Raw genomic sequence first — 24,785 nt, 5'->3', positions numbered from 1 at the left:
TGTCAATTCCCTAAAGCCTAGCCCCCCATCAGACTTGTGTTGGCACATAAAACTGCACTTTTTCCAATGAATAAGAAGTGTAAGTGGATAAAATAGGAGAAAAAGGAGTAGGGAAATCACCACTCTTTATAAAATAATCTGTAATGTTATATTTTTAAGTGAAAAAATTGTAACACACACGAGCAAGGCTAATTGAGGGTTTTTTTTTTCTTCTCAAATTATGCTATGTCTTGTTAAAATGAGTCCATTTATAAAAATTCTTACGTTGTATACAAAAGATAAGATAAAAATAAATAAAACAAACAGATGAAAATAGAGTAATTATGTGGTGTTAGTTAAAATGTGATTGTTTTAGTTTTTTTTTGTGTGGTCAAAATGTGATTGTTTTAGTTAATTAAGGGTATTCGTGATTTTCTAAAGTTTCACTGTTTTAGCATCTTCTTTTTAATATATTGAAATATATATATATAGATGTAATCACGAAAATGGTGTGATATTATAAAATACAAAAAGTCATCACTAAAAAAAAGAGGGTGTCCTATATAACTATAAATTAAAAGAATTAAAAAGTGCAGTGGGATAATGTCTTGTTCTCTCTCTTTAAGCGGGGGATGCCTGTAAATAAAGAGATGCATATTTTCAAAGAAAATAGATGAATGAAAATTTAAAAATACATTGTGCATGTGGTTTCTTAGTTAATGAGAATGACTTCATATGTGAGTTAGTTAATGTAAGGAATCAAGATGAAAATCCTAGTCCCCACTCTCTCAAAAAACACTTTATATCCGTTTTCACTTTGAGGGGAGGAAGTTATTGTTTTTTCTCCCCTCTCACCTTATCCCTTTATCCATTCTTCTATTTTCCCCAATTTTCAGACATAGAAGGTTTCTCCTATTTATCTTCTTTTTGTAATGATTTCCCTCCACTCATTACAGGCGGATGCATCTCGGCATTGAATCTCTATCTGCATTTCAGTGTTGGATCTCTACCACTATCTTTTTTGCAATTTCTTTATGTTCAAAATAACTCACAGAGACTCTTTGGGTTTCTGTGTAGTTTTCACCTCTCTTTTGTAAGAGTTTTCCTCCTCTCATTTGTGAGAGTTTTATTTGTATTGTTATAACTTGGTTTTTTCAAGCTTTATCTAGTTTTGGTTATTCTAAGTTTGCTTCTTTAGTTGGGATGCCTATGCCAAAGTTTCTTCGATCATGTGTGATTGTTAATGAAGGAACCCGAATTGTTTTAATTTTTATGTTAGATAGCTACGTTTTTGTAATGGCCATTTGTGGCTAGTGACTTTTTTGGCTGAATTATTAATGCAATCCCAGAATTTCTCAAAAAATGTAAAGAATTAAGTAATTTTTGTACCAATGGACCTAATAGGAACCTACTATCTATCCAAATCATATATCGATGTTGTCCTTACCTTAATTACCTAGTATAATATTGGGCTTCTTAGATCTAGTTCCAAAACGATTAGCTATCATTGGGTTTAGTCCTCGTGTTCTTTGTTTTAGATGTAGGTCCTTTGACATTTATTACTCTTTTGGTCGTGTTGATTTTACCCTTTGAGGTAAATAGGTAAATAAGGAAAACACATTAAAAATCTAAATTTAATGCATTATTTCCTTGTAATTGAATTCCAGAACTTAAATTTTGAATTATTTCCTTGACAATATTCCTAATATATGGATAAAATACAATTTAATCAATAAAAAGTAAAGACTCACATATTACACCAATAGACCAGACAAGCACCCACATTAAATTAGGTACGTGACATATAGGTAAATAGTGTTATTATTAGCAATGAAAAAAAAATACTTAGTGATAAATCATGTTACCTCTAAGTTAGGAATATAAATTAGAAGACGACTTATAAGTCAGATACAAAAATAGACAAAATAAAATTGTATGTTAGCTATAAGAAAAAAGGTACATAAAATACTTACACATTGTCAAAAAAATGAAAAAACATATACCTATGCAATAGGCAATGGGTAATATGACATAAGAGGCAACACTGGAACAAAAAATGATTGTAAAAATAAAATAATAAAAAGATTACATCATAAATTTTTTTTTTTTAAAAGAATATAATTTTATGTGGCACAAAAGTCAAAGGACTGAGATCAAAGTCATAAAATCCGATGATTAAACCCAACTACGTTTGGATGAGGGAAATAAACTTTGGATTTTGACCAAAGTCAGAATTTCTAAATTGATATGAACCTATTCCCGTGTTTGGATAAAAATAAAAAAATTTAAAAAAAATTTAGAAATTCTGCATGGGAAACAACATGGAATTTGGATATCATAAATCCCAACTTTAAATTCTATCTAAAAGTCATCATTTCTAAAATTCAAAGAGAGATTGAGTTTTTAAAACATATCAATTTACAAATAAATGTTAAATTTCGTGTTTTAAATTCGTCACCAAAACAAGAAATTTTACAACATTAATTTCCGTCATTTATGAAATCATTTCTACTTTTAAATTTCTTCATCCAAACTCAGTAGAAATTTCTAGGGAGTTTCACTAAAACACCCAAAATGGAGGTTGAAATTATAAAAAAACCCAAGCACTATTTAAACATATAAACACACCCAAAATCCATCATTACACACACTCAAAACCCATTTATAAACACACCCAAAAAATTGACTTTGGGGTTGATTTTGGGTGTGTTTCTATGTTTAAATAGTGCTTGGGTATTTTTATAAATACATGTCTAGAATTGGGTTTATTTATAAATTTGTAAAATTTCTATGTATATCAACTTTTCTATATAATATTTGGGTTTGGTTGTTTCGCTAAAAGCCCTTGTACCACCTTGCTCGTTAGGATTTTCTCCAGCCTAGCTCCACCTAGTTGGTTGCTTGAGTCACCTTTTTGAATGTGTAAATGAGTCCACATCGAAACCAACAGCCTTTGCCAATTGGATTAAAAACCCTATTCCAAGCAACAAATTTACCTCACCTGAAAATTAATTAATTAATTGATTATCACAGTGGACCATGGACGTCTAAAAAGTGCGCGGGACCCAGTACACAAGCAAATACAGACCAGTGTGTGTCCATATACAATACAAACAAATGGCGACCCAGTACGAACAAATGGCAGGCACTCTTGCTTTCTTAACAAGGAAACGCAGAGAGAATAAGCCGGTGAAAATGGCTTTGAGCGACGCTAGAGAGCGGTGGGAGGTCCATTTCTCTCGCTTCTTCGGCTACCCTCCTATCAGCTCCACGTGTCCAGATCTCGTCCCTCTGCCTACCAAGGTCAGAAATCGACGGCCAGCTGGCAACTGGGTCTCCTCCTCCCTCCCAGCTCTTCTCCAGCTTGTTCACGACCAGTCCATCTCCGAAGTCCTCCTCACTGTGTGTTTTAGTGGCAAGGTTCTGGTGAGTCCACCTCGTCTCGCTTATACCTTCTCGTCTTGTTCATTTTCAGCTGTAGATTCGGTTTGGTTGTTGAGAAAACCAAGGAAAATCGGAGCTGGATAACTAGGAATTCAAATCCAAGTAACTCATGCTTGATTTTTTTCAATTTGATATCTAAAATGCTTGAACACAAGTTGTCCGAATAAAATGTACTAATTTTTATGATTGTTCCCAATCTAGATACTAATATAACTTAAGAGGCCTTTTTCTGTGGCTCGCTCAATATGTTATTTCTTTTGTTCAGAGTGGCATATTTTATTTGATAAATCTTTGAGTGATTATGATTGAACATGTTTCAGGAGGAGCACTATGTTTCCAAGCTACAGTTTGTCTGGCCTCAGGTCTCATGCAACCCTGGATTTCCTGCCAGGGGTACTCGAGCCGTGTTTATCAGCTACAGAGATTGTGTGGGCGAGGCAAGCTGCTCAATGCTTTTTTTTTTTTCCTTTTTTTTTTGGTGTGGAATTTATTCATATATAATAACTGAATTTCATTTGTGATGGGCATTCTCTCTTATTTGGGGCTAAAATTTCACAATGTCTTGTTTCCAGGTCCAGAAATTTGCCTTGCGATTTTTGTCAGTCGATGAGGCACAGAGATTCATGAATTCGTTGAAGGTGAAGCCATTACTTCAAATAGTGTACAGTGTGTTATTTGAATATAGATTTCATAAAAAAAAAAAAAAAAAAAAAAAGAAAAGGAAAAATGTACAATGTTCATTGCCATGCTACCATCACAGACTACTTAAGCCTTTGTCTTGCAATGGTGAGTGGTGTAAAGATTGGTTTGTTTTTCAGGAGATCTTCAACATAGGGAGAGATATTGAACCTCTCAATATTGACATGGGATCTGAAATTTCAGCAGAGTCTGAGTTCATGTCTTCTAATATACCCCTCAGCCGGTAAAAACAAAACTGGCTATCTCCTAAAATTCTTCATTTTTCCCCTTGCGGGGCTATATGCTGCAAATAAACATGTTGAGGAGAATCTGTAATAGTGTTTTGCTGTGTTTTCAGGGTTTCCACAGACTTGAATATCATGCCTCCGTCTCAGACTTGTACTACTCAAATATCACCAAGCCTGAATAATGAAGCTAAGCCATACTTGCGTACTCAGGAAGTGAAAAATATTCATAACTTCCAGAGAAACTTTCCAGCCTTTCCTCCAGGTTTCACCTCATTGCCGAGTGACTGTCACCCTGCCGTTGAACAAGGTAAATTATTTTATACATAGATTCATTTTCTGCCAGTTGAACAAGATAGATTGTTTGCCTCAGCAGTAAACAGGAAAGTTTATTCTGATCCCATGTGAAGAACCATTTTTCATGATTGAATGATGTAGGGGAAGCAAAATCAGCTGTATCAGAGGCAGTCAATCTCAACTCCCAAATCTTGCCTCCTAGTTTCACCTCGTGGCTTAGCAACTCTCATCCTGTTGTAGAACAAGGTAGATTCGACGACTTAGCAGTAAACACTTCTGATTCCATGTAACGAACCATTTTCCTTGATTGAATGATGTAGTGGCAGCACAATCAACTGTATCGCAGGAAGTCGTATCACAAGAAGTCAATCTCATATCCCAACTTGCGGTATCTTTTCTATTGCTTTTAACTTGTTGGTCTTAGAGAATGTTCTTGGTCAGTATAATAGTGTAATGTTTATTGCAATGCCTTTGTAAACAGACTATTTGCATATAAGAGTATTTGATGTTTTGCAAAACTACTGATGTATTAACATACAAGTTTGTTATGTTGCAGAGATATGGGAGAGATGCTTCCTTCCAAGGTAGGTTCTATTTTTACTTCTTCTTTTTTTCCTGATCAATCCTTTTAAGGTAGGCTATGTTCTGCAAATTAAATCTTGTTGCAAACTTGTTTTGCCTGATGTGCCATATCTGTCTTTATTACTTCTTCAATGGCAAACAACTTTGTTCATCGTGTTATTAAAAATACATATTCTGCTTTTTGTCACTCAAGTTGGAGCTTGCTGGTTCCTACCTGTAGATTGTCACTTTAGTTTGATGTGTCTACATACACAATAACAATCTGAACACCACCAGATTCAGACGCTGCTAATATCTGAAATTGATTAAGCACTACCATCTTTGGAAAAAAAGTCTTTTCCATATATCTTATTACCTGAAATGCTAATTTGTTTCTGATTCTTTATTCCTGCCCTGTTATCTCCAGATATGTTGACTAAAATGGAGAGAGTTATCCATGAAATGGGGGGTGATTTGACACTGTAGTTGTTCATGGCCATGTATCATCTAAATCAGTTAGCATTCTTCTCTGGTTCTTCCTGACTTTGATCCCCATTTCTCTGATTTTCAAATGTATCGAACCGTACTCAAGTTTCTTATAATAGGGTTTTATAGCTAAGTGGAATCCTACAATAGCTCTGTCTCTGAAATTTTGTCTTTAAAGCTTTGTCATTTTATTGTTTCAATAATTAGCAAACCTTTTGCAGGTCCTCCGGGATATTCTTTAACCATTTTTATTTTATCACTTTTTCGTTTAATGATATGATTTGTATTCACTTTGTAATAGTTTTTTGCTTATTGAAATATCATATATGAGGTGGATTTGTGATGCTATTGTTTATTTGTCTTAGTCTTAATCTTAAACTTCAATTTTTATTATTCATTATTTCTTTTGTTTAGTTAGTAATGCATCATGCTTGTACATGTCAAACAAATACCTTGGTAATAAAAGACTTATAACAACCACTCAAGGAGACTCAACTTCTCAACCACAAAACACCATCCGAATGCAATACTTACCCTCACAAAGATGAATCAATAGCGGAGCGAAGCGAATTTAAGGATCTAATTCAATTCCCCAAACTTATTGACATTGATCAATTTTTAATTGGAGTGTATTAGATTGATTAATTTTGGTGGATTGGATGCGATTTTGAACTGTCCAAAAAAAAAGGTACAGTTTTACACAAGAGAATACTGTAAAGAATACATCATTCTTCTAATTATTTATAAAATTTTAAATTTATATTAGTTTTTTCAAACAGATTAAAAATGCCATTGCAAATTTGCAACAAATTACAATGGGCGTCACCTGATTTGATGAATGGATCAAATACAGTTGAAAAAATAATAAGTTAATATTAAATGGAAAAATAGTTTCACCAAATGTGCAAGTGTGGTAACCAAGATTACAAACTTCCTTACTCAAAAAACGCGCGGGACGTGACGACCCAGGTCTAGCATGGACCAATCACACAGCGACACCTGTCTGTTTGTTCAAATAAATTCATGGCAGCCTGAATTCGTACTTGATCTTTCTCCCCTCCAGTTCGAAATTTCGAATTTCGTTGCGATGGACCCAAACCAAGGCGGAGAGAAGAAACAGAGAAGAAAGAGAAAGAGCCTGAAAGAAATGGCCCGCTCTCTGGCTGTGGTACCATGCGAAAGCGTACAGTCGATTCAGACGAAGCCGACGACGGCGACTGTGAGCGCCGTTAGGGAGCAGTGGGAGGTCCACTTCGCTCGCTTCTTCCCCTATCCTCCTCCTCCGATCACCTCCACGTGTCCCGATCTCGTGCCTCTGGATCCCAAGTACAGAAGGCGACGGCCACTTGACCGCTGGATCTCTTCCTCCTCCTTAGCTCGGCTCCAACTTGCTCGCGATCATTCCAACTCCGACGTCGTCCTCACCGTCGGTTTCGCGGACAAGATTCTGGTTGGTCTACTCTGCCTCCTTTACCTTCTCGTCTTGTTGATTAGATTTGCTCTTTGAAATTTTCTTTCAACTGTTGATTTGCGTTTGGTTGCTGAGAAAACTAAGGGAAAGCGAACTAAACTAGTAGTACGAATTGAAATTCTAGTATCTTTCGCGTGTCTACATATCACGTCTCCACTGTGACCAAGCAGCGCTGAGAATTTATATGAACTTTTTTGGTGAAGAATTTATTTGAATTTGAATGGCGTGAGCAATGAATGATATAATGCAGAGAATGTGATATTGTGTTAAATGTTTAGATCCTTCTGAAATATACAATTTTCTATATTATTACAAGTTTTTTTTTCCTACAACTGTACGGACACTGTGAGTTCATTGCGGCCTAGCTCTTTTACATTTCCTGGTGATTGGAAGCATTATTTAACGATCTGAATAATCACAATTTGACATTGAAGTAAGGCAGAAAAAACTATGATAATCGCGATTCTGGAAGATAGAAAAGTTAGAGGAAGTTGGTGATTTGTTAATTAAATAAATAGCATGCTGTTGTTTAGCGCATTACTGAGCGTTGGATTGTTTGTACAGTAATTTCAATTTTCCGGTTTTTTCAGTGCGATAGAAGGTTGTGTAGTTATTTTTAGAAGTAACAACTCTTTGAATTGTTATAATTTGGTATGATTCAGGAGGAGCACTATGTTTCCAAGCTACATTTTATCTGGCCTCAGGTTTCATGCATGTCTGGATTTCCTGCCAGGGGTACCAGAGCCATCTTTGTCAGCTACAGAGATTGTTCGGACGAGGCAAGCTGCGCACTCTTTGTTTTAAATATAAATACGTTTAAATTTCAGTTTTGTGTATGATACGCTGTATCTGTTATTTTTAGGCTACATGGGACAAAATAATTCGAAACTCACGATGTCCTTGTGTTACATATTCTTTGCAGATCCAGAAATTTGGTTTTCGATTTTTGTCTCTCCATGAGGCAGAGAAATTCATGAATGCTTTGAAGGTGAAGCCATTACTGTCAGAAGTTTGAAGTGTGTTATTGTAATATATATTTCATAAAGAAAAAAGGGAACACGTATTATGCTCATTGTCATGCTACTGTGGAGAAGAGCTTTTTCGTTTATCCTGCAATGTTGGTGTTATATGCTTGGCCCATTTTTCAGGGTATCTGCAAGGAAGGGATGGATACTGAACCTGTTAATACTGACATTGGATCTGAAATTTCATCACAGTCTGAGCTCACGTCCTCTAATAGACCCCTCAATCCGTAAAATCAAAACTACAATCTCCTAAAATACTTCATTTTGCCCTTAGAGTAGATATATTTTTTCCATAAACAAGTCGAAGAGAAGTGGTGATAGTGTTTTTCTGTGTTTTCAGGGCTCGCAAGGACTTGACTACCATGTCTCCTGTTCAGACTTATACCCCTAAAATATCACCCAGCTTGTTGAATAATGAAGCTGAGCAATACTCATGCACTCAAGAATTCACGCCTATTGATAACTTACAGAGCAACTTTGCAGCCTTGCCTCCAAGTTTCACCTCATTTCTGAGCAACTGTGGCCGTGTTGTTGAACAAGGTAGCTTTTATTATTATGAAATTTTCTTTTTTGGGGATAATTGGCCCAGGTAGATTGGTTGCCTTGAAAGTAAACTGGAAAACTTTTTCTGATTGCATTTGATGACTGGTTAACCATTTTCCTTGATTGAATGATGTAGTGGCAACACAACCAACTGGATCACAGGAAGTCGATCTCAAATCCCAAATCGCGGTAGCTTTCTTAACGCTTTAATTTGATGGTCTTAAAGAAAGTATTGGTCAGCATAATGTGCAATGGTTATGTTTTGCCTATTAATGCATGGATTTATTGCAATGCTGTTTCTGTCAACAGTGTATTTGCGTACAAGAGTTATTGATGTGTTCTACAGAAGTATTGCCAATGTATTAACATAAATGTTTGTTTGTGTTGCAGAGATATATGGAAGATGCTTCCTTCCAAGGTAGGTTCTAGTTTTATATAAATAATATTTTTTCTGATGAATCCTTTTAAGCTAAGTAATGTTCTGCAAATGAAACATGTTGTTGCAAGCTTGTTATGCCTGATGCCATATCTGTCTTTGTTCCTTGCTCATGGCAAACGACTTTGTACATCACATGTAGATAATAACTTAAGTTTGATGTCTGTGCTAAACATTTGAACACCGTCACATTCAGAAGCACTATCATCTCTGGACAAAGTTGCTTGGTATATTCCTTTTACTTGAAATGTTAATTTGTTTCTAGTTTCTTTCTTTCTTCCCTGTTATTTCCAGATATGTTGTTTCAAGTGGAGAAAGTTATCAGTGAAATAGGAGGCGATTCGATGCTGTGATTGTTCATGGCCCTGCATTGGCGTTTCCTCTCCGGTTGCCCAGCCAGGAGGTGGGATTTTGTCACTTACAGCCCAAAACACGTTCTTATTCAAATGATTTCGTGGCAATAACTCTGTCTCTTTTTCTTTAATGTAAATCTTTTGCATGTCTTCTGCTATACACTCTAACATTTTCAATTAAATTTATTAGTTTTTTTATATTTTAATTTTGTTTGACCAGTAGTGGATGTATATGTTAGACAAATTAATACACATTAGTCATAAGGGTTTACGTTAATTATATTGTCATTGTGTCTTGGCTATTTATGATCCAGAATTAAAACCAATTAAGAAATCATTTGACAATTATAATAATTGGTGTAAACTTGCAACAAGCTTCGTCCTCCAGGCCTAGAAACAACTGATGATAAAAAAGATTTCCTAGGTAGCTATAGTGGGTTAAAGGCCCGGCAGTTTTTCCTTATCTCTCCATTCTCTCCAGTGAGAACATTGATTCTCCCCATCTTAATCATGGCCCTAACAAATCTTTGAGTCCAAGAATCAGCACTAGCAGCCATCCTCATCACCATAGCGTTGGTGCGAGGATCAGTAACCAGAGCCTGATCCGATTGAAGCAAGGCTTTCCCTTGCATCAGGTTCGCATAGTATTGGTTGTCTAGGACGAGTGGTGATACGGGATCGAAGTCGACAACCCTCTTTTTGGCCTCGGCTTCAGGCAATGTGTTGGGTGCAGGGCACTTTTGAGACAGATCAGCAGCATAGAACGGGTCCAGGGCAGGGTCTTGGGCTTGAGTTTGGTCGTAATTGTAGAGCCTGTAATCAAAGAAGCTGCAGTGGGCAGCGCCAATGGAGTGTGCACCAGACAAGACAACCACTTCGTCAGAAGTCATGCCTCTTCTGCCGAAGTAGTCTATGATCTCGTTGAGGGGTGTCGCAGGACCAGGAACGGTGACGTCAGTAGCGCGGGAAGTACGGCTGTCGCGACGGCCTGCGGGGACTTTGTGACGTGGTAGGCCGGAGAGAGCCACGGCTTCCCGAGCAACAAATGCTAAAATGTCAGCGCAAGAGACGGTTTCTGGACACTCTGCCTCTAGCCTGGCCTTGATCTCGTCAATGACTTCCAAACCTCTGATCTCAACATTGGCTGGTGATTGCATCTCAACAGGCTCATGAGAGGGCGTTGAATCCAACAGAATTGAGGCATCGCACCCCTGTACATACACACATTGTTTCGATAATCATGAATTAATTCGTACGTAAACAATGATGCTAGAAGCACCAACTCGTAAGGGAATACTTACCTTGACAAAGCAATCATGGGAAAAGAGTCGAATGAAGGCAGCGGGGAGCTTTTTGTCTGCCTCCACAGCCTTGGACACAACGTCAGCCACAATTTGCTCCGCATTGGGACATCTGAGCCCGTAAAATCCAACATGCAAGCCGTTGCCTTGGCCTTTCTCAGCTGCCTCCGAACAAGGAATGATAAAGATGGTGCACAAGGTGAAGGTGAAGATTATTGTCGCAAGACTCATCTCCATGTTAAAATATTGGTGAATGTTTTTTTTTTCACCAATACTTTTTTTCTTCTTCCTCTTTTTGCTACCACCACAATTTGGACGAGAGGTGGGGTTGCCTTATATACCATGCACAAACCGTGTAGTTCTTTCCTTTGGATAAGTACCACAAGGTGTTCCCACACTTAAAAGGGTGAGATTAATCCTCGCTGCTGTTGGTCTTTAAAATTGCAAGAGTCTAGAAATATTGGTTTTCTTTTTCTTTTCCTTTTTTGTTAGGGTGCTTGGTCAACCAACGGTCAATATATTGAGTTTTTATTAAAAATAGTCAAAATTTGACCCCTACTTACATAAATGTCAATTTTTATAAAAACTTTCAAATATAGCAGAAATGTCACATAAATAGACTTAAATACCCTTAAATCTAAAACTAGCAAAAACCTTAAAAACAAAAGAATCGTTCAGGGAATACTCATGATCTGTAGCGTATATTCCCAAAGTTCAATTTTTATTATGTATTGTTACGTTTTTTATTTCTTATTTTTTTTATTTATAATTATTATAAAAATGCGAGATAGATTGATAACAAAACAAAATTGCAAAAGATCTTCCACTAAAACATCATTGAAAACGTTCTGCTGAGTTTTCTGGACTTGGAACCAAAAAAAGGCAAGACTTAACTAACTACTATTTGTTACAATACCAATCCGCAAACCATCATCCGTTAAAAAGCCGATCTATTTTCAACAAGATGAAGAACTGCTTGAATCACACATGTGGCATCCCCTTCTATTGCACCATTAAATCTTTATATCTTGAATCGGTGCATGTATAAAACCATTAAATTTTGCTGTAAAAAATTCTTTTTACTTGAATATTTGTTTACAATATCCAAAGATATTCACTATAACTTTACATCTTCCAAGTTTTCTCTAAGTTAGAGGTATGTATGCAAAACGAAAATATCAACAAAATGATCTAAATAAACTTATAAATTAAATATTCTCAAAGTTTTATCTAATAGGGTTTTGCCTTTCAGGTTTACGTGAGTTTTGTTTTGAGGGCATTTAAGTTTATTCATGTGGATTTTTGGCTACTTTTGAAATTTTTTATAAAAATTGACATTTATGAAAATATAAGTTATAAAAACTCCAATATATTATGCATACCTTACCTACATAACACATTCTCACGCCAACCAAACGGCACTATGAATTTAAACGGCGTGAGATGTAACATGGTGGGCAACGTGATCTTGTGCTAAATGTTTAAAACCATCTAAAAATACGTTTTAGCGAGCTTTCATGAGTGCTAGTAGGTGTGCACAGAAAATGCTCGATAGATGTCCTCAATTAGAGTGCTCAATTTTCCTCCTTGATTGAATGGTTCGTTTGCAGAGATATATATGGGAGATGCTTCCTTCCAACTTCCAAGTTGCAAGTTCCAAGGTAAGGTTCTATCATACACAAAGCTAAAAATATATAGCACACCTGTCTGTCATGTCACTATAAATGACAGACATTACCTCTCATAGTTCATACCAATGTGTTATGTTCTAGATATCTAGAGACCTCCTTAGGCTAAATAACTAATAGTCAAATCAAATTTATAAAATCATTTAACAAAAAAACTTATAATTACAGACTAACTTACAGTAATTAAGCTTTGTCCAAGCCACAATGCAGAAATATTTTGTGTGTATCTTATAATATTTACATGTCTATATATCTCATCATTTTGTGACCTAGTTATCTGACGAGAGATATATATAAGTTATTAAGTTACCCAACATGGGATGGTGACTTAAGTAGATTCGATACACTATAGTATATACACAATTATTTCTACATACAACTGACATTAAAAACTAAATTGCTCATAGTTGATTGCCCGACAATTTTTCCTTATCTCTCCAACATTTCCAGTGAGAACATTGGTTCTGCCCATCTTAATCATGGCCTTGGCAAATCTTCGAGCCCAAGATTCGGGATCCAAGGCAAACTGCTGCACCAATCCGCTGGTGCGGGGATCAGTAACCATTGTCTGATCCGACTGAAGCAAGGCTTTCCCTTGCAACAGGTTCAGGTAGTGGTGATTGTCCAGGACGAGTGGTGTTGTGGGATCTAACTCGACGGCTCTCTGTTTAGCCTCAGCTGGATTCAATGTGTTGGGTTTTGGGCACGTTTTAGACAGCTCAGAAGCATAGGATGCGTTGAGGGCAGGGTCTTGGGGCTGGTCGTTTTTGAAGGTGTAGAGTCTGTAGTCAAAGAAGCTGCAATGAGCAATCCCAATGGAATGTGCACCACTCAACACAACCATTTCGTCAATGGTGATGCCTCTTCTGGAGAAATAATCTATGATCTCATCGAAAGGTGTTGTAGGGTTAGGGATGGTGATGTCAGAAGCACGGGAAGTCCGACTGTCACGGCGTCCAGCGGGGACCATGTGACGTGGCAGACCGGCCAGAAAAACAGCTTCCCGAGCAGCAAAGGCTAGTATGTCAGCGCAAGAGACAGTTTGTGGACACTCCTGCTCTACCCTGTCCTTGATCTCATCAATGAGCTCATAACCTCTAAGCATTTCACTGGCTTGTGCTTGCTTCTCTACAGGCTCATGTGAGGCTGTGGCATCCAGAAGAATTGAGGCATCGCAGCCCTGTAATGTTAATAACCATGCAATTCATTGAGGAGGAGCATGATTTCAACTCATATTATTTGTACCATTTGCAACGTGTTGTTATTACTAGAGATGTTCAGTTGAGATGGTACAAATAGTTTTATCCAATCCGGATGTATATGGACTTACCTTGACCAAGCAATCGTGGGAGAAGAAGCGAATGAGGGCGGCGGGGAGCTTTAGATCATCCTGATGAGCCTTTGACACAATGTCAGCAACAATTTTTTCCACATTTGGGCAACTGTGGCTGTAAAAGCCGACACGTAACCCATTCCCAGTGCTTTCTCCAGCTGCCTCTGACCAAGGAACGATGATGGTGATGATGATGCACAAGGTGAAGAAGGTTGCTGTGGTGATCATTAGACGATCCATGATGTCCATGATAATTAATTAATGATTAATGATGTGCACTAAACTGTCAAATTTACATAGACGTGAGTGAAATATTAGGTTTCTTGTATTATAAGATAACAGGTGCTTGTCTTGCCTCAATATGTTTTCTCCTGGTGATTTGCCTGTTGGCCCTTGCAAATAGTCTTGAGAAATGGGTTTCAAAATTTGTTAGGCTCTTCTTCTTCTTCTTCTAAACTCGGTTTGAAGTTTTTATTTTGTACATTTGGATTTTCTGTGTGGTGTAACAAATTTCGTACCAGTGAATTGTGAGTGATTGCCTTCCTTGGAGAGGGAAAGAGAGGGGTAAGGGCCACCAGCCAATTAACATGACAAAATCCTTGAGGTAGGAATTTGTTCACTTTCAACCCCCCAAAACTAAGAGGAACAAAAATCACCACTCACCAAAAATAAATGTTTGCAACTTCCTAAGTTTGACATCTCTCTTTTCTTCTTTTGTGTTGGAATCTTTCTAATTTTGTTTGTGTCTGCAAATAAGCATGGCCCAAAACGAATTCTGATCAAACATGTAACATAATGTAATAAGTTAACAAAGATGATTTTAGAGGTTGAAATTATATTGTCCACTCAAACCTCTGTTTAGAGGTAAAAGACTTATAGTTTAAGTGATAAAAAACAGCGCGCGTTCGAGATCCGCTGTTATAAAAAATAGACTCATCTAAGCCCTTTGTGAATTACTTGGGCTTTTATTCAATCCATCAAGAAAAGACAAGAATAAACTGTGGGCTTATTAGATTGGTAAAAACACCATGCTTGCTGGGCCTCAAAAATACCTATGATTCCTTTTGCTCTCGTTGGAAAGACTGCTGCAATCGTGCAATCAATCACCTCATCATGCTCCAATTAAAAATAACAAACCCTGAAAGTCTTATATATTTGACTTTATTGCATCAACTTCTAAAATATGGTTTTTCTTAGTCGGCAGCTAAGAGTTCAAATGAGAAACCTAAGGAACCAATGTACCAAAAACTTACTCGTAACCACAATTTAATCTTGATTAGCTCTTCGTTGCAATCTGAGGACACATTTTTTTCTTTTCAAATGTTTCTTAATATAATAATGATTAATAATAATAATAATAATGATGATTCATATTACCTTCAGCTAAACGAGGAATTTTACCAGTCCAATGACACTAATTAGGCTGCAGACTCATTTTTCTCACCAATGAAATGAAGCATCCTATATTATTCCTATTCAACGTGTTCATGCACAAAAAAAATAAAAATAATAAAAATAATAAAAAAATAATAAAAAAAAAATAATATGCAAAAGTCCTTGGCAGACCAAAGGGACAGCTGCCCCTTAATTAAAAACAAAGGAAGAAGCACCAAAGAGACAACCATGCTCTATTTACGGCAAAAACAAAGCTGGACAACACATATTTGGTGACGTAGAGCATGTGTGGTCGCTTTCACAAGTGGGCAATCTGCTATGATAGCATGAAGGAAGTTGAGATTCCACCCCAAAACCAATTGACAATAGGGAGAGTAGCCCAATACTTTATATAAGCCCTTACAAGATTTTTTAACTTTCCAATGTAGGACATTTTCATCTTCACATTCTCACATTGAAACTCCTACATTTTCTGCCTTTTCTTTCCTGCATAAGAAGGAACAAGTCCATACCACAACCATGGCATCCCTTCATCTCCTTACTTTTCTTCTCCTCTCTCTGTTTCTGACTTGACTTTCGGCAGGTTTTTCCGCCCGTGCATCTATCAAAGCTACTCTCCTAAACCCCATTTGTTGCTCTGCAAAAATCATGACGTGTAATGCCTCACTGTACCACATCAACAGCGGCCTGAAGAAAGAACAAATTGCCTCTTTCTATTCTGTCCATCCATCCGAAATCAAACCTATAAAGTACAACAGCGAACAAGATTACCTACAAAGTGAAGCCATCAGACACATTTTATAATGTCTCCAATCAAATTTACAGCGGCCAACCTAATGATCTGTCAAAGAAGAGCTACCGAAATTTGTTCAGAAGCCGACTTTCCCATTCATCTTCCGTGTGGTTGCGTAGAAAGTGACTCTCAGATTGTGATAACATACACAGTTCAGGAGCATGATACGGTACTGTCAGATATTGGAACTCTGCTGTCTGCCAAGATTGACAACATAAAAAGCATGAACAAAAATATGATTGAGAACCCTTCTTTCCTAGTTGTGGGTTGGGTTTTGTTTGTTCCCATGGAAAAGAATGGACTTAAAACACCAAATACAAGTGAGTTCTGATGAAGGAACGATGATGGTGATGATGATGCACAAGGTGAAGAAGGTTGCTGTGGTGATCATTAGACGACCCATGGTGTCCCTGTTAATTAATCAATGATTAATGATGTGTAAACTGTCACAATTACCTATACATGATTAATGATTAGTGTTATATCAAGATTGCAGGTGCTTTTGCCTTGCCTCTATATGTTTCTCTTGATGTTTTGTCTGTTGGCCTTTGTAAATATATAGTCTTGAGAAATAGGTTTCAAAATTTGTTAGGCTCTTCTTCTTCTTCTAATAAACTCGGTTTGAAGTTTCGATTTCCTGTGTGGTGTGACAAATTGCGTACCAGTGAATTGTGAGTGATATACCTTCCTTGGTGGGGGAGAGAGAGGGGTAAGAGCGGTAGGAATTTTGTGTTGTGATCTTTCTAATTTTATTAGTGTCTGCAATAAGCATAGCCCAAAACGAATTCTGATAAAACATGTAGAATAATGTAATAACAAAATATTATTTTAAAGGTTGAAATTATTTTGTCCACTCAAGCCTCTACTTAGAGGTAAGGGGCTTGTAAGTTAAGAGTAGTTATCTCTGCACTCGAGGTCCTATGTTCGAATCTCCTTTCTCCAATATCGCTTGTATAAAAATAAAATAAAAACCTTTGTCTTTAGAGAGTGGAAAGAAACCTTTGTGAATTGCTTGAGCTTCGATTCAATCCATGAAGAAAAGACAAAAAATAAACTGTGGGCTTATTAGATCATTAAACACCATGCTTGCTTTGCTGGGCATGAAAAATACCTATGGTTCCTTTTTTGTTCTTGTTCAATTGGAAAGACTGTAATCAATCACAACCTTAACTGGAAGGAACAACTCAGCACTCTCCAATAAAAAATAACAAGATCAAAAGTCTTATATATATGACTTTACTGCATCAACTTCTAAGATAAGGTTTTTCTCAGCCGGCAGCACAGAGTTCAAATGAAGAAGCAACCTACGTACGTAACAAAAACCAATAATGTCTAACTTCTAACTCCCTGATTTATATTGTAACCACAATTTAATCTTGATTAGCTCTTCGTTGCTATCTGAGGACACTTTTTTTTTTCTTTTCCAATATGATGATTATTTTAGTTAAATGAGGAACCAAGGCGGCAGTCCTTTTTTTTCTCACCAAGGAAGCATCCCATAATCCTATTCTACGTGTTCATGCACTAAAAATAATTGTAATATGCAGAAGTCCTTGGCAGAGCTGTGAAGACATCTCCGGCTTTAATTTAAGGTATAATTCTAATCAGTAAAAAAATAATTAATGGAAATATAAGAATATATCTGATTGCTCAGATAGAAAAAATATCTTTCCAGCCGCCCCTGAATTAAAAACAGAGGAAGAAGCTCCAAACAGCCAACCATGCATTACAAACGGCAAAAACAAAGCTTGTGTTTGCTCTACTAATGACAGCAATAAGAAAAATATAAAAAAAAAACTGGACCAGTCCAGAATGCCTTTTAATAATGATTAATGTCATATGTTCCACTGACGCAGCACACTAGCGTTTTTATCTGTCTATATCAACAGACCACAGTAAATGCTTAAATTAAATAATTGATCTTGAGCCGTTCGATCTACTTCTGCTCTCTTGATACCAAAAATTTAGCAATGTCTCTGAATTATAGGTTGTGTTCTACTTTGCCTTATGTACTTTCAATTAGTTCTCGTAAACTTATGGTTCGTGTCATGTCCTCCTGCACTTAGTTATGTCAATTATTCAGTCAAATTGAGGGTCACTTTCGTCTATTTAAGTTGGGACTTGATCTTACCCCCTACAAAAATATGATCAAGATTAGAAAATTATAGATTACATTTTCGTCGATGCTTACAAAAAGGTCATATAAAAACTTTATCTATACTATTGAGTAATATATGAATTCAACTCTCTTTGCAATAACCTACGGAAACCTAAGCAGTTTCCAAATAAACAAGGGTATTCCCACCAATCACTTCTTTTGGTGTTGCTTGAGAAACAAACAAAAAACAATGCTTTGAAACTCCTACATTTTCAGCTCTTTCTTTCCTGCATAGGAAGGAACAAGTCCACACCACAACCATGGCATCCCTTCATCATCTTCCTTGTCTTCTCCTCTCTCTGTGGCTCACCCAATTTCCTGCAGGATTTGCCTCCGATGCATCTATTATAGCCACTCTCATAAACCCTTTGAGTTGCTCTGCAAAAATCATGACATGTAATGCCTCACTGTACCACATCAACATCAGTCTGAACAAAGAACAAATTGCCTCTTTCTACTCTGTCTTTCCATCGGATGTCAATCCTATAAAACACAACAGCAAACAAGATTACCTCGTAAGAGTGCCTTGTTCTTGCAAAAACATATCTGGCACTGTTGGATATTTCTATGATACAACCTACAAAGTGAAGCCATCAGACACATTTTATGATGTCTCCAATCAAATTTACAGTGGCCAACCTTTGTCTGTCAAAGAAGAGCTACCGAAATTCGTTCCAGAAGCCAACTTTCCCATTCATCTTCCGTGTGGTTGCGTAGAAAGTGACTCTCAGATTGTGGTAACATATACAGTTCAGGAGCATGATACACTGTCGGATATTGGAACTCTGCTGTCTGCCAAAATTGAAAACATAGAAAACATGAACAAAAATATGACTGAGAAACCTTCATTCATAGTTGTGGGTTGGGTGTTGTTTGTTCCCATGGAAAAGAATGGACTTAAAACATCGAAAACAGGTGAGTTCTGTTTTAGACTTCTTGACTAAATTTCACGTGCTTGAAATATCTAAGAATCTATGTCCACAGTTGAAAAAAACAAAAAAATGTCTCGCCTCCAACATGAATGAATTTGTTGGTCAACAATTTTTACCACAAAAAAGGAAGTTCTGAATCAAATTGAAATTTACTGGAAATCAGATTACTACAAGGGTTTGATAATTATTTGATATGATGTAACTTCATTTCATTTTGCTTTGTTTTCTTTCAATCTTCCAATACCGCGGATTTATGTATTCTTACATGGACAAGTTTATACAAGCATTTCAGAAAATTCACAGATAGTTTTCTATGGGAGATGACGGTCATTGCTTTGTTTTTTATCATCAGGAATCAGACACAAGTGGATGATACTGATTGGCATAACATTAGCTGTGACATTACTTTCAATGAGCACACTGATCCTTCTCCTTTATAGGAGACGAACACCAGAAAAAATTGTGGAAGTTCCAAATAAATCTGTGTCCAGAAGCTCCAAAAGCTTGGCTGTCCATAGATCTTTTTCCTTGCATAATCAGTTACTTCATAAAGAAAACATGGAAGGTCAGATTTAAACTCCAACCATCTCTAGAATTTAATAATTTGTGCATGTTGGATTAGCTATGTCAATATGCCTGGAGAGGGAGAAAATTGCTCATTACAGTTAACCTACATTGTTGGTTTTATAGATGGGCCAGTTTTTGAATCAGACGGACTGCTAATATTTGGTGTTGAGCAGATTGAAGAGGCTACCGGTTACTTTGATAAAACTAAGAAAATTGGAGAGGGTGGATATGGTAGTGTGTACTTTGGAGTAATAGGGGAGAAGGTATGGAAAGACCCCACAAGTTTTTCTCCATTTCTACCTGACGAAAGTTACAAAACTAAGCCGCATATATGTGGTTACATTAAGTTTCAGAAGATAACAGCTACTTCAACTTTCAGGAGGTTGCCGTAAAGAAGATGAGATCGAATAGTACCAAAGAGTTCTTTGCAGAGCTAAAAGTCTTATGCAAGATCCATCATATTAATGTGGTAAGTAATCATTTCTAAATAAATGACCTCCTCTGATTTCTAACATGGTGTGAAAGAAAGGCTTTAGCAGAATGATCACTTGTGAAATCTCTGTTTTAGGTGGAGCTTTTGGGGTATGCAAGTGGAGATGACCACCTCTACCTGGTGTATGAGTATGTTCAGAATGGATCACTGAGTGAACATCTTCACGATCCATTACTTAAAGGTATTCAAATCATTTCACAGCCACACACCTCTTAAAAAGGACCTTTTACATGGAGAGCTAATCATTAACTTGCAGCTAAATGAGATGAAGTTAACCAAACAAATCCAAACTTAAGTATCAGAACAGGCTTTATACTAGTGCTCATCTGGAACAAAGACTATATGTTTTCAAACTTAGGTCATATATCTAATAAGATTCTGGAGTTTTTTGCGTGCTTGGATCCTTAACCTATAAAGCATTGTTAGGAACTTCACTAAACTGGGCTATTAAATCAGGTCACCAGCCACTCTCTTGGACCGCAAGAACACAAATTGCACTGGATGCTGCAAAAGGTATTGAATACATTCACGACCACACAAAAGCCCGATACGTGCACCGTGATATAAAGACAAGCAATATTCTACTTGATGAGGGGCTCAGGGCAAAGGTATCTAAAAAATGAATTCATTCTCCACCATGGGGATCTTTTTAATGCGGCCGAGTTTGATTAAAGTTTTACTGAATTTTATTGTACAACTTCTGTTAAAAGTTAGTAGGTTAAAACTCATTTCTGTAGGTGGCAGATTTTGGTTTGGCAAAGCTTGTTGGAAGAACCAATGAGGAAGACATTATAGCAACAAGGTTGGTTGGAACACCAGGCTATCTTCCCCCAGAGTAAGTTTTATATCTTTGCCTTTTATACAACTATCACAAAGGACACTATGGTAAACCTTCACACAGAAGCAAGTTTTTCTTAGTTGTTGGTATATCTGACCTGACCTAGTATGTGTTTCTGAAAGATCTGTCAAGGAGCTCCAGGTGACTCACAAAACTGATGTATTTGCATTCGGAGTGGTGCTAGCGGAGCTGATCACAGGGCAACGTGCACTTTTTCGTGACAACCGTGAGCCTGAGAAGATGAAATCTTTAATTATAGTTGTAAGTTTCCACAGACTTTGACATATATTTACATCTTAAAACAGAGTTTATCAAAACCACACATGAAACATGAAAGTGAACAGATATCTATGTTTGTCCAATGATTGTACTTTAACAAATATCTATGCATGCATGTCACAACAGTACAATCTAAATTCAATTTCCAACACATCGTCAGATTAAGAAAATATTCCAAGACGAGGATCCAGAATCAGCTTTAGAGGCTGCCACGGATGGAAATCTCCGGAGCAACTATCCCATGGAAGACATATTCAAGGTTTCCTTTTTTAATTATATACCCTTTTGTCTTTCATGTTTTATTACTTTGAAGATAGAAAAAAAAGAGTCAGATCATATATATATACGTACTGCAGATGGCAGAGATTGCTGAGTGGTGTCTGAGTGAAGAAGCAGTGGAGAGGCCAGAGATGCGGGAGATTGTTGTGATGCTCTCACAGATTATGGTGTCTTCAATTGAATGGGAAGCATCGCTTGGTGGGAATAGCCAGGTTTTCAGTGGTGTATTTAATGGAAGATGATCCTAAAACACTTGTTCACACAGAGATTGCTTGTTTTCTGCTAAAGGATCTTCTTCTTTTTTGGGTGTAATTTTGTTACATGTATTTTCATCGTATATCAATCAAGTGAGTTTCTAGATAATTTGTTGTATTTTCTTTCCCTTTTTAAGTCTCTAACTAATTTTGTGTTGTAGTCAAATGCAGCTCTAGTAGTCGTAACCAATTTGTAATTTTTCAATGTTTGGCATATAAAGTAAGACAAATAAATAAAAAGACATGTATAAAGTTATTAGTTTGATTCTTGTTTTAATGTAATAATAAGATTGATGTGGAAAAAAAAAAAAAGGAAAAGGAAAAGAAACGAAATTTTTGATCAAAACCAAATGTAGTAACCCTTTATATGCTTTGATCCCACCCAAAACTCTTGGCCTTAGCTTGGGGATTTTCTCTTGACACTTTTGTGTATGTGTGCGTAAAAGGCTTATTTATTGTAGTACCTCCTGAAACTTCGATTAAATCTCACTTTACCGTTCAAAGTTAAAGTGACCCACTCAACCACCTTGATCGTGGTTTTGTGTTTCACTTTATCCCCCACCATTAATGCCATTCAAAATACTGTAAAAAATGCTAATGTGGTGGGGTCATTATGGTAAAAGCACCCACAGTGGCCAATTGTTGAGCATAGTCAGCATCCTACATGGCATAGTGTACTGCGTAGACTTTTAAAATCCAAATTGAAGCAACTCATTTCGTGGATTTAGCCAAAAGAAAAAGCTTCCTAGTCGAAATAATTTGGGGATTATGGTTTGGAGTATATAATTGAAGAGAGAGAGAGAGAGAGAGAGAGAGAGAGATTCGAAAATCTGATAAGGAGCTAATATTGTAGAAGAATCGAAATCTTGGGAGAAGCGCGAATATTAGAGAGATTGAAAAGGGCAATAATGGTGCAGAGAGAGAAATGAGGTTCTCAACCAGAGTACGGTAAGAGGCCCTTTTCTTTTGAAATGGAATCGATGACAACGAGAGATTTACAGAGTGTGGTCTAGGTTTAAGCTTCTTCATTGTCTGCTGGCTTTGTTGGGTTGGGTCCAAAGGTGTTGAGTTTGAAAAGACTGGAATAAAAAATTGTTGTGGACCCCTATGTCTTGCTGTTATGTTTTCTTGTTTACTAGTTGTTTAAAGGTTCTTTTTGTACTTTAAAAATGTTAATTGCGTGTGAATCTTGCTCCATGTCTATTTACTGGTAGTTTGGTGGTTCTGTTGTCCTTTTTAAACTGTACATATGACTAGGCAATGGTTAAAGTGCGTTTTTTTATGTTCTGTTGTACAGATAACAAAGGAATAGTCATCTTTGAAGTACATCATGGAGTAGAATGGTAAAGTCCCCAAACCTCAATGAGTGGTGGTTTTATATGGAGGGATTTATTGATTATTTGGATTGGTGTCTTCTAGACTACATAAATTTGTTAGAGATATATGAGTATGCAAAAGAGCTTGGCTACCATGACCAAGTGGTTGTGACAGGGATACAAAATGGTAAAAAAGTGTGTATACATAGTGATGCTCAGTTACTTGAATGGTCTCATTTGGTGCCTCCTAGCTTTCAGAGAGTGATTGTAATTTACTTGGAACACCCCCACTATTATTAATGTGGATGAAACTGCAGTGGCTTGGAGGGAGGAGGGTCTTATTGCAAGAAACCTAATTGTTGAATTTGAACATAAAGATGAGAGTGAAGAACAGTCTGGTTATGAGGGTATGTATGAGGAGGATAAGGATGATGAGAAGGCTGTTGAAGAGGCTATAAATGTGGAGGATGAGGGTGATGAAGAGGTTGAGAATGACAAAAGGGCTGAAAATGAGAATGAAGACAGTGAAGAACATGAGGAAGACCTTGAATTTTATGACAGTGCTTATAAGTAAAGTGAAGATAAACAATGCTTGCTGGAAAATGATGATAAAGCATTTGACAACTATGTTGACCACAATGCTACAGATATTGATCTGTAGATGAATGAGAGAAGTCAGATGATATGGTTGTAAGTGTTATTAATATCTTGAATAGTAGCTCATGTGATGAGGTTGATATGCCTATGAGAAATAGGAAGAGAAAACTACCCAAGTTTGATGATTTTAGGCCTGCCATAAATTTGACTAATCCAATCTTTAAGATTGGTCTAAGATTTTCCAGTGTCTATTGTTGAGGCCCAAAAATCCAGGGTTGGGCCTAAATAAATTCTTGGCCCAACATAATGCCTTATTAAGAAAAAGACTCGGTTCTGAGCATGCAAAATTCCTCATTCATGCTTGCACAAGCCAAGACCACATGCCATGCCAAATAAATATGCAATCTCTCACGCTAAGAGTTGAAATAAGCACTGACTCTACGAGCCCATGCTAATTACCCCATCAAGCATCATGCCTCTATTCAAGGACGATAAAATTAAAACACGCCGATTGACATGCCATGCCAAGCATGAAATTATTATTTCACACACAACCACGCTACAAGCTTAAGTGGGCCCAAGCCACGCAAATGCCCGAGGCTTGCTTGAGTGGGTTGTGGTATGGATGGTAACAAGCTTTCATGAGGCCCATTGATGAGCCAAGAAATGGAAGTTTTGGGCTGCTTGGGAGCCCTAAAACTCAAGCTCATTTCTTGAGCCCAAACACATGGGCTAGCATGAGAGAGAGAGAGAACATAACCCAATGCCTTAGAAAGAATACAATAGCTTGTTTAGAAAACCTTATGTTAATTAGAGCACCTAAACACTTTGTCAAAAACACTTCCAGCAGCTTAACGAAAACTCATTAGATGCTGAAGATAACATGCTGATAACCCAACACTGTACATACAAGCCCAGCCCAAAGCCTTATAAAAAATCTGGCATCGTGCTCCATCCTTGCTAGAATTCCAAGACGGTCAAACAAGGAACCAGTGGAAATCCATGTGTGAGAGACGAATACCCATCGGACAAAGAACTCCTCTT

The 24,785-nt window shown here is 37.0% G+C and overlaps 5 protein-coding genes across 9 annotated transcripts; 3 read left to right on the top strand and 2 right to left on the bottom strand.

Annotated features, from left to right (window-relative positions):
* The first annotated feature begins 3,087 nt into the window (after positions 1-3,087).
* On the top strand, positions 3,088-6,038 carry LOC103321911 (protein POOR HOMOLOGOUS SYNAPSIS 1-like). The gene is made up of 9 exons (XM_008223764.2): positions 3,088-3,405; positions 3,744-3,860; positions 3,996-4,061; positions 4,242-4,345; positions 4,460-4,656; positions 4,785-4,889; positions 4,964-5,031; positions 5,200-5,227; positions 5,632-6,038. The coding sequence occupies exons 1-9, from the start codon at positions 3,097-3,099 to the stop codon at positions 5,688-5,690; spliced, it is 1,053 nt and encodes a 350-aa protein (XP_008221986.2). The 5' UTR covers positions 3,088-3,096; the 3' UTR covers positions 5,691-6,038.
* Positions 6,039-6,581: 543 nt separating this feature from the next.
* Positions 6,582-9,813, top strand: LOC103321910 (protein POOR HOMOLOGOUS SYNAPSIS 1-like). Its single transcript, XM_016792480.2, has 8 exons — positions 6,582-7,140; positions 7,824-7,940; positions 8,084-8,149; positions 8,310-8,413; positions 8,527-8,726; positions 8,866-8,918; positions 9,120-9,147; positions 9,460-9,813. Exons 1-8 carry the CDS (start codon positions 6,667-6,669, stop codon positions 9,516-9,518), a joined length of 1,101 nt encoding a protein of 366 aa, XP_016647966.2. The 5' UTR covers positions 6,582-6,666; the 3' UTR covers positions 9,519-9,813.
* A 21-nt stretch (positions 9,814-9,834) lies between these two features.
* Positions 9,835-11,177, bottom strand: LOC103321824 (peroxidase 57-like). Its single transcript, XM_008223661.3, has 2 exons — positions 10,820-11,177; positions 9,835-10,729 (listed from the first exon to the last, which is right to left on the bottom strand). The coding sequence occupies exons 1-2, from the start codon at positions 11,054-11,056 to the stop codon at positions 9,947-9,949; spliced, it is 1,020 nt and encodes a 339-aa protein (XP_008221883.2). The 5' UTR covers positions 11,057-11,177; the 3' UTR covers positions 9,835-9,946.
* A 1,444-nt stretch (positions 11,178-12,621) lies between these two features.
* Positions 12,622-14,304, bottom strand: LOC103321823 (peroxidase 44-like). The gene is made up of 2 exons (XM_008223660.3): positions 13,838-14,304; positions 12,622-13,687 (listed from the first exon to the last, which is right to left on the bottom strand). The coding sequence occupies exons 1-2, from the start codon at positions 14,087-14,089 to the stop codon at positions 12,893-12,895; spliced, it is 1,047 nt and encodes a 348-aa protein (XP_008221882.1). The 5' UTR covers positions 14,090-14,304; the 3' UTR covers positions 12,622-12,892.
* A 3,978-nt stretch (positions 14,305-18,282) lies between these two features.
* Positions 18,283-21,899, top strand: LOC103321909 (lysM domain receptor-like kinase 3). 5 transcript variants are annotated; one of them, XM_089046551.1, is made up of 10 exons: positions 18,283-19,101; positions 19,471-19,611; positions 19,818-19,948; positions 20,065-20,154; positions 20,254-20,359; positions 20,635-20,786; positions 20,916-21,013; positions 21,139-21,277; positions 21,456-21,554; positions 21,652-21,899. In XM_089046551.1, the coding sequence occupies exons 1-10, from the start codon at positions 18,447-18,449 to the stop codon at positions 21,814-21,816; spliced, it is 1,776 nt and encodes a 591-aa protein (XP_088902677.1). In that variant the 5' UTR covers positions 18,283-18,446; the 3' UTR covers positions 21,817-21,899. The 5 variants fall into 5 exon arrangements, with proteins under 5 accessions (XP_088902677.1, XP_088902676.1, XP_088902675.1 ...); XM_089046550.1 differs by having other exon boundaries at positions 19,471-19,683; XM_089046549.1 differs by having other exon boundaries at positions 19,471-19,683; positions 19,809-19,948.
* The last annotated feature ends 2,886 nt before the right edge of the window (positions 21,900-24,785 follow it).

The sequence above is a fragment of the Prunus mume genome, linkage group LG2, assembly GCF_029339155.1.
Source record: "Prunus mume cultivar Tortuosa linkage group LG2, ASM2933915v1, whole genome shotgun sequence".
NCBI lineage: Eukaryota > Viridiplantae > Streptophyta > Magnoliopsida > Rosales > Rosaceae > Prunus > Prunus mume.
This window is presented reverse-complemented; position numbering and strand designations above follow the sequence as displayed.

Coding starts and splice junctions, on each gene's coding strand:
- LOC103321911 (XM_008223764.2), top strand. CDS start 3,097: ATGGCGACCCAGTACGAACAAATGGCAGGCACTCTTGCTTTCTTAACA. Junction 3,861..3,995: donor ACAGAGATTGTGTGGGCGAG/GCAAGCTGCTCA, acceptor TCTTGTTTCCAG/GTCCAGAAATTTGCCTTGCG. Junction 4,346..4,459: donor TCTAATATACCCCTCAGCCG/GTAAAAACAAAA, acceptor CTGTGTTTTCAG/GGTTTCCACAGACTTGAATA.
- LOC103321910 (XM_016792480.2), top strand. CDS start 6,667: ATGGACCAATCACACAGCGACACCTGTCTGTTTGTTCAAATAAATTCA. Junction 8,414..8,526: donor TCTAATAGACCCCTCAATCC/GTAAAATCAAAA, acceptor CTGTGTTTTCAG/GGCTCGCAAGGACTTGACTA. Junction 8,919..9,119: donor ATCTCAAATCCCAAATCGCG/GTAGCTTTCTTA, acceptor TTTGTGTTGCAG/AGATATATGGAAGATGCTTC.
- LOC103321824 (XM_008223661.3), bottom strand. CDS start 11,056: ATGGAGATGAGTCTTGCGACAATAATCTTCACCTTCACCTTGTGCACC. Junction 10,730..10,819: donor CCCATGATTGCTTTGTCAAG/GTAAGTATTCCC, acceptor GTGTATGTACAG/GGGTGCGATGCCTCAATTCT.
- LOC103321823 (XM_008223660.3), bottom strand. CDS start 14,089: ATGGACATCATGGATCGTCTAATGATCACCACAGCAACCTTCTTCACC. Junction 13,688..13,837: donor CCCACGATTGCTTGGTCAAG/GTAAGTCCATAT, acceptor TTAACATTACAG/GGCTGCGATGCCTCAATTCT.
- LOC103321909 (XM_089046548.1), top strand. CDS start 18,447: ATGGCATCCCTTCATCATCTTCCTTGTCTTCTCCTCTCTCTGTGGCTC. Junction 19,949..20,064: donor TTGGAGTAATAGGGGAGAAG/GTATGGAAAGAC, acceptor TTCAACTTTCAG/GAGGTTGCCGTAAAGAAGAT. Junction 21,278..21,455: donor TGAAATCTTTAATTATAGTT/GTAAGTTTCCAC, acceptor ACACATCGTCAG/ATTAAGAAAATATTCCAAGA.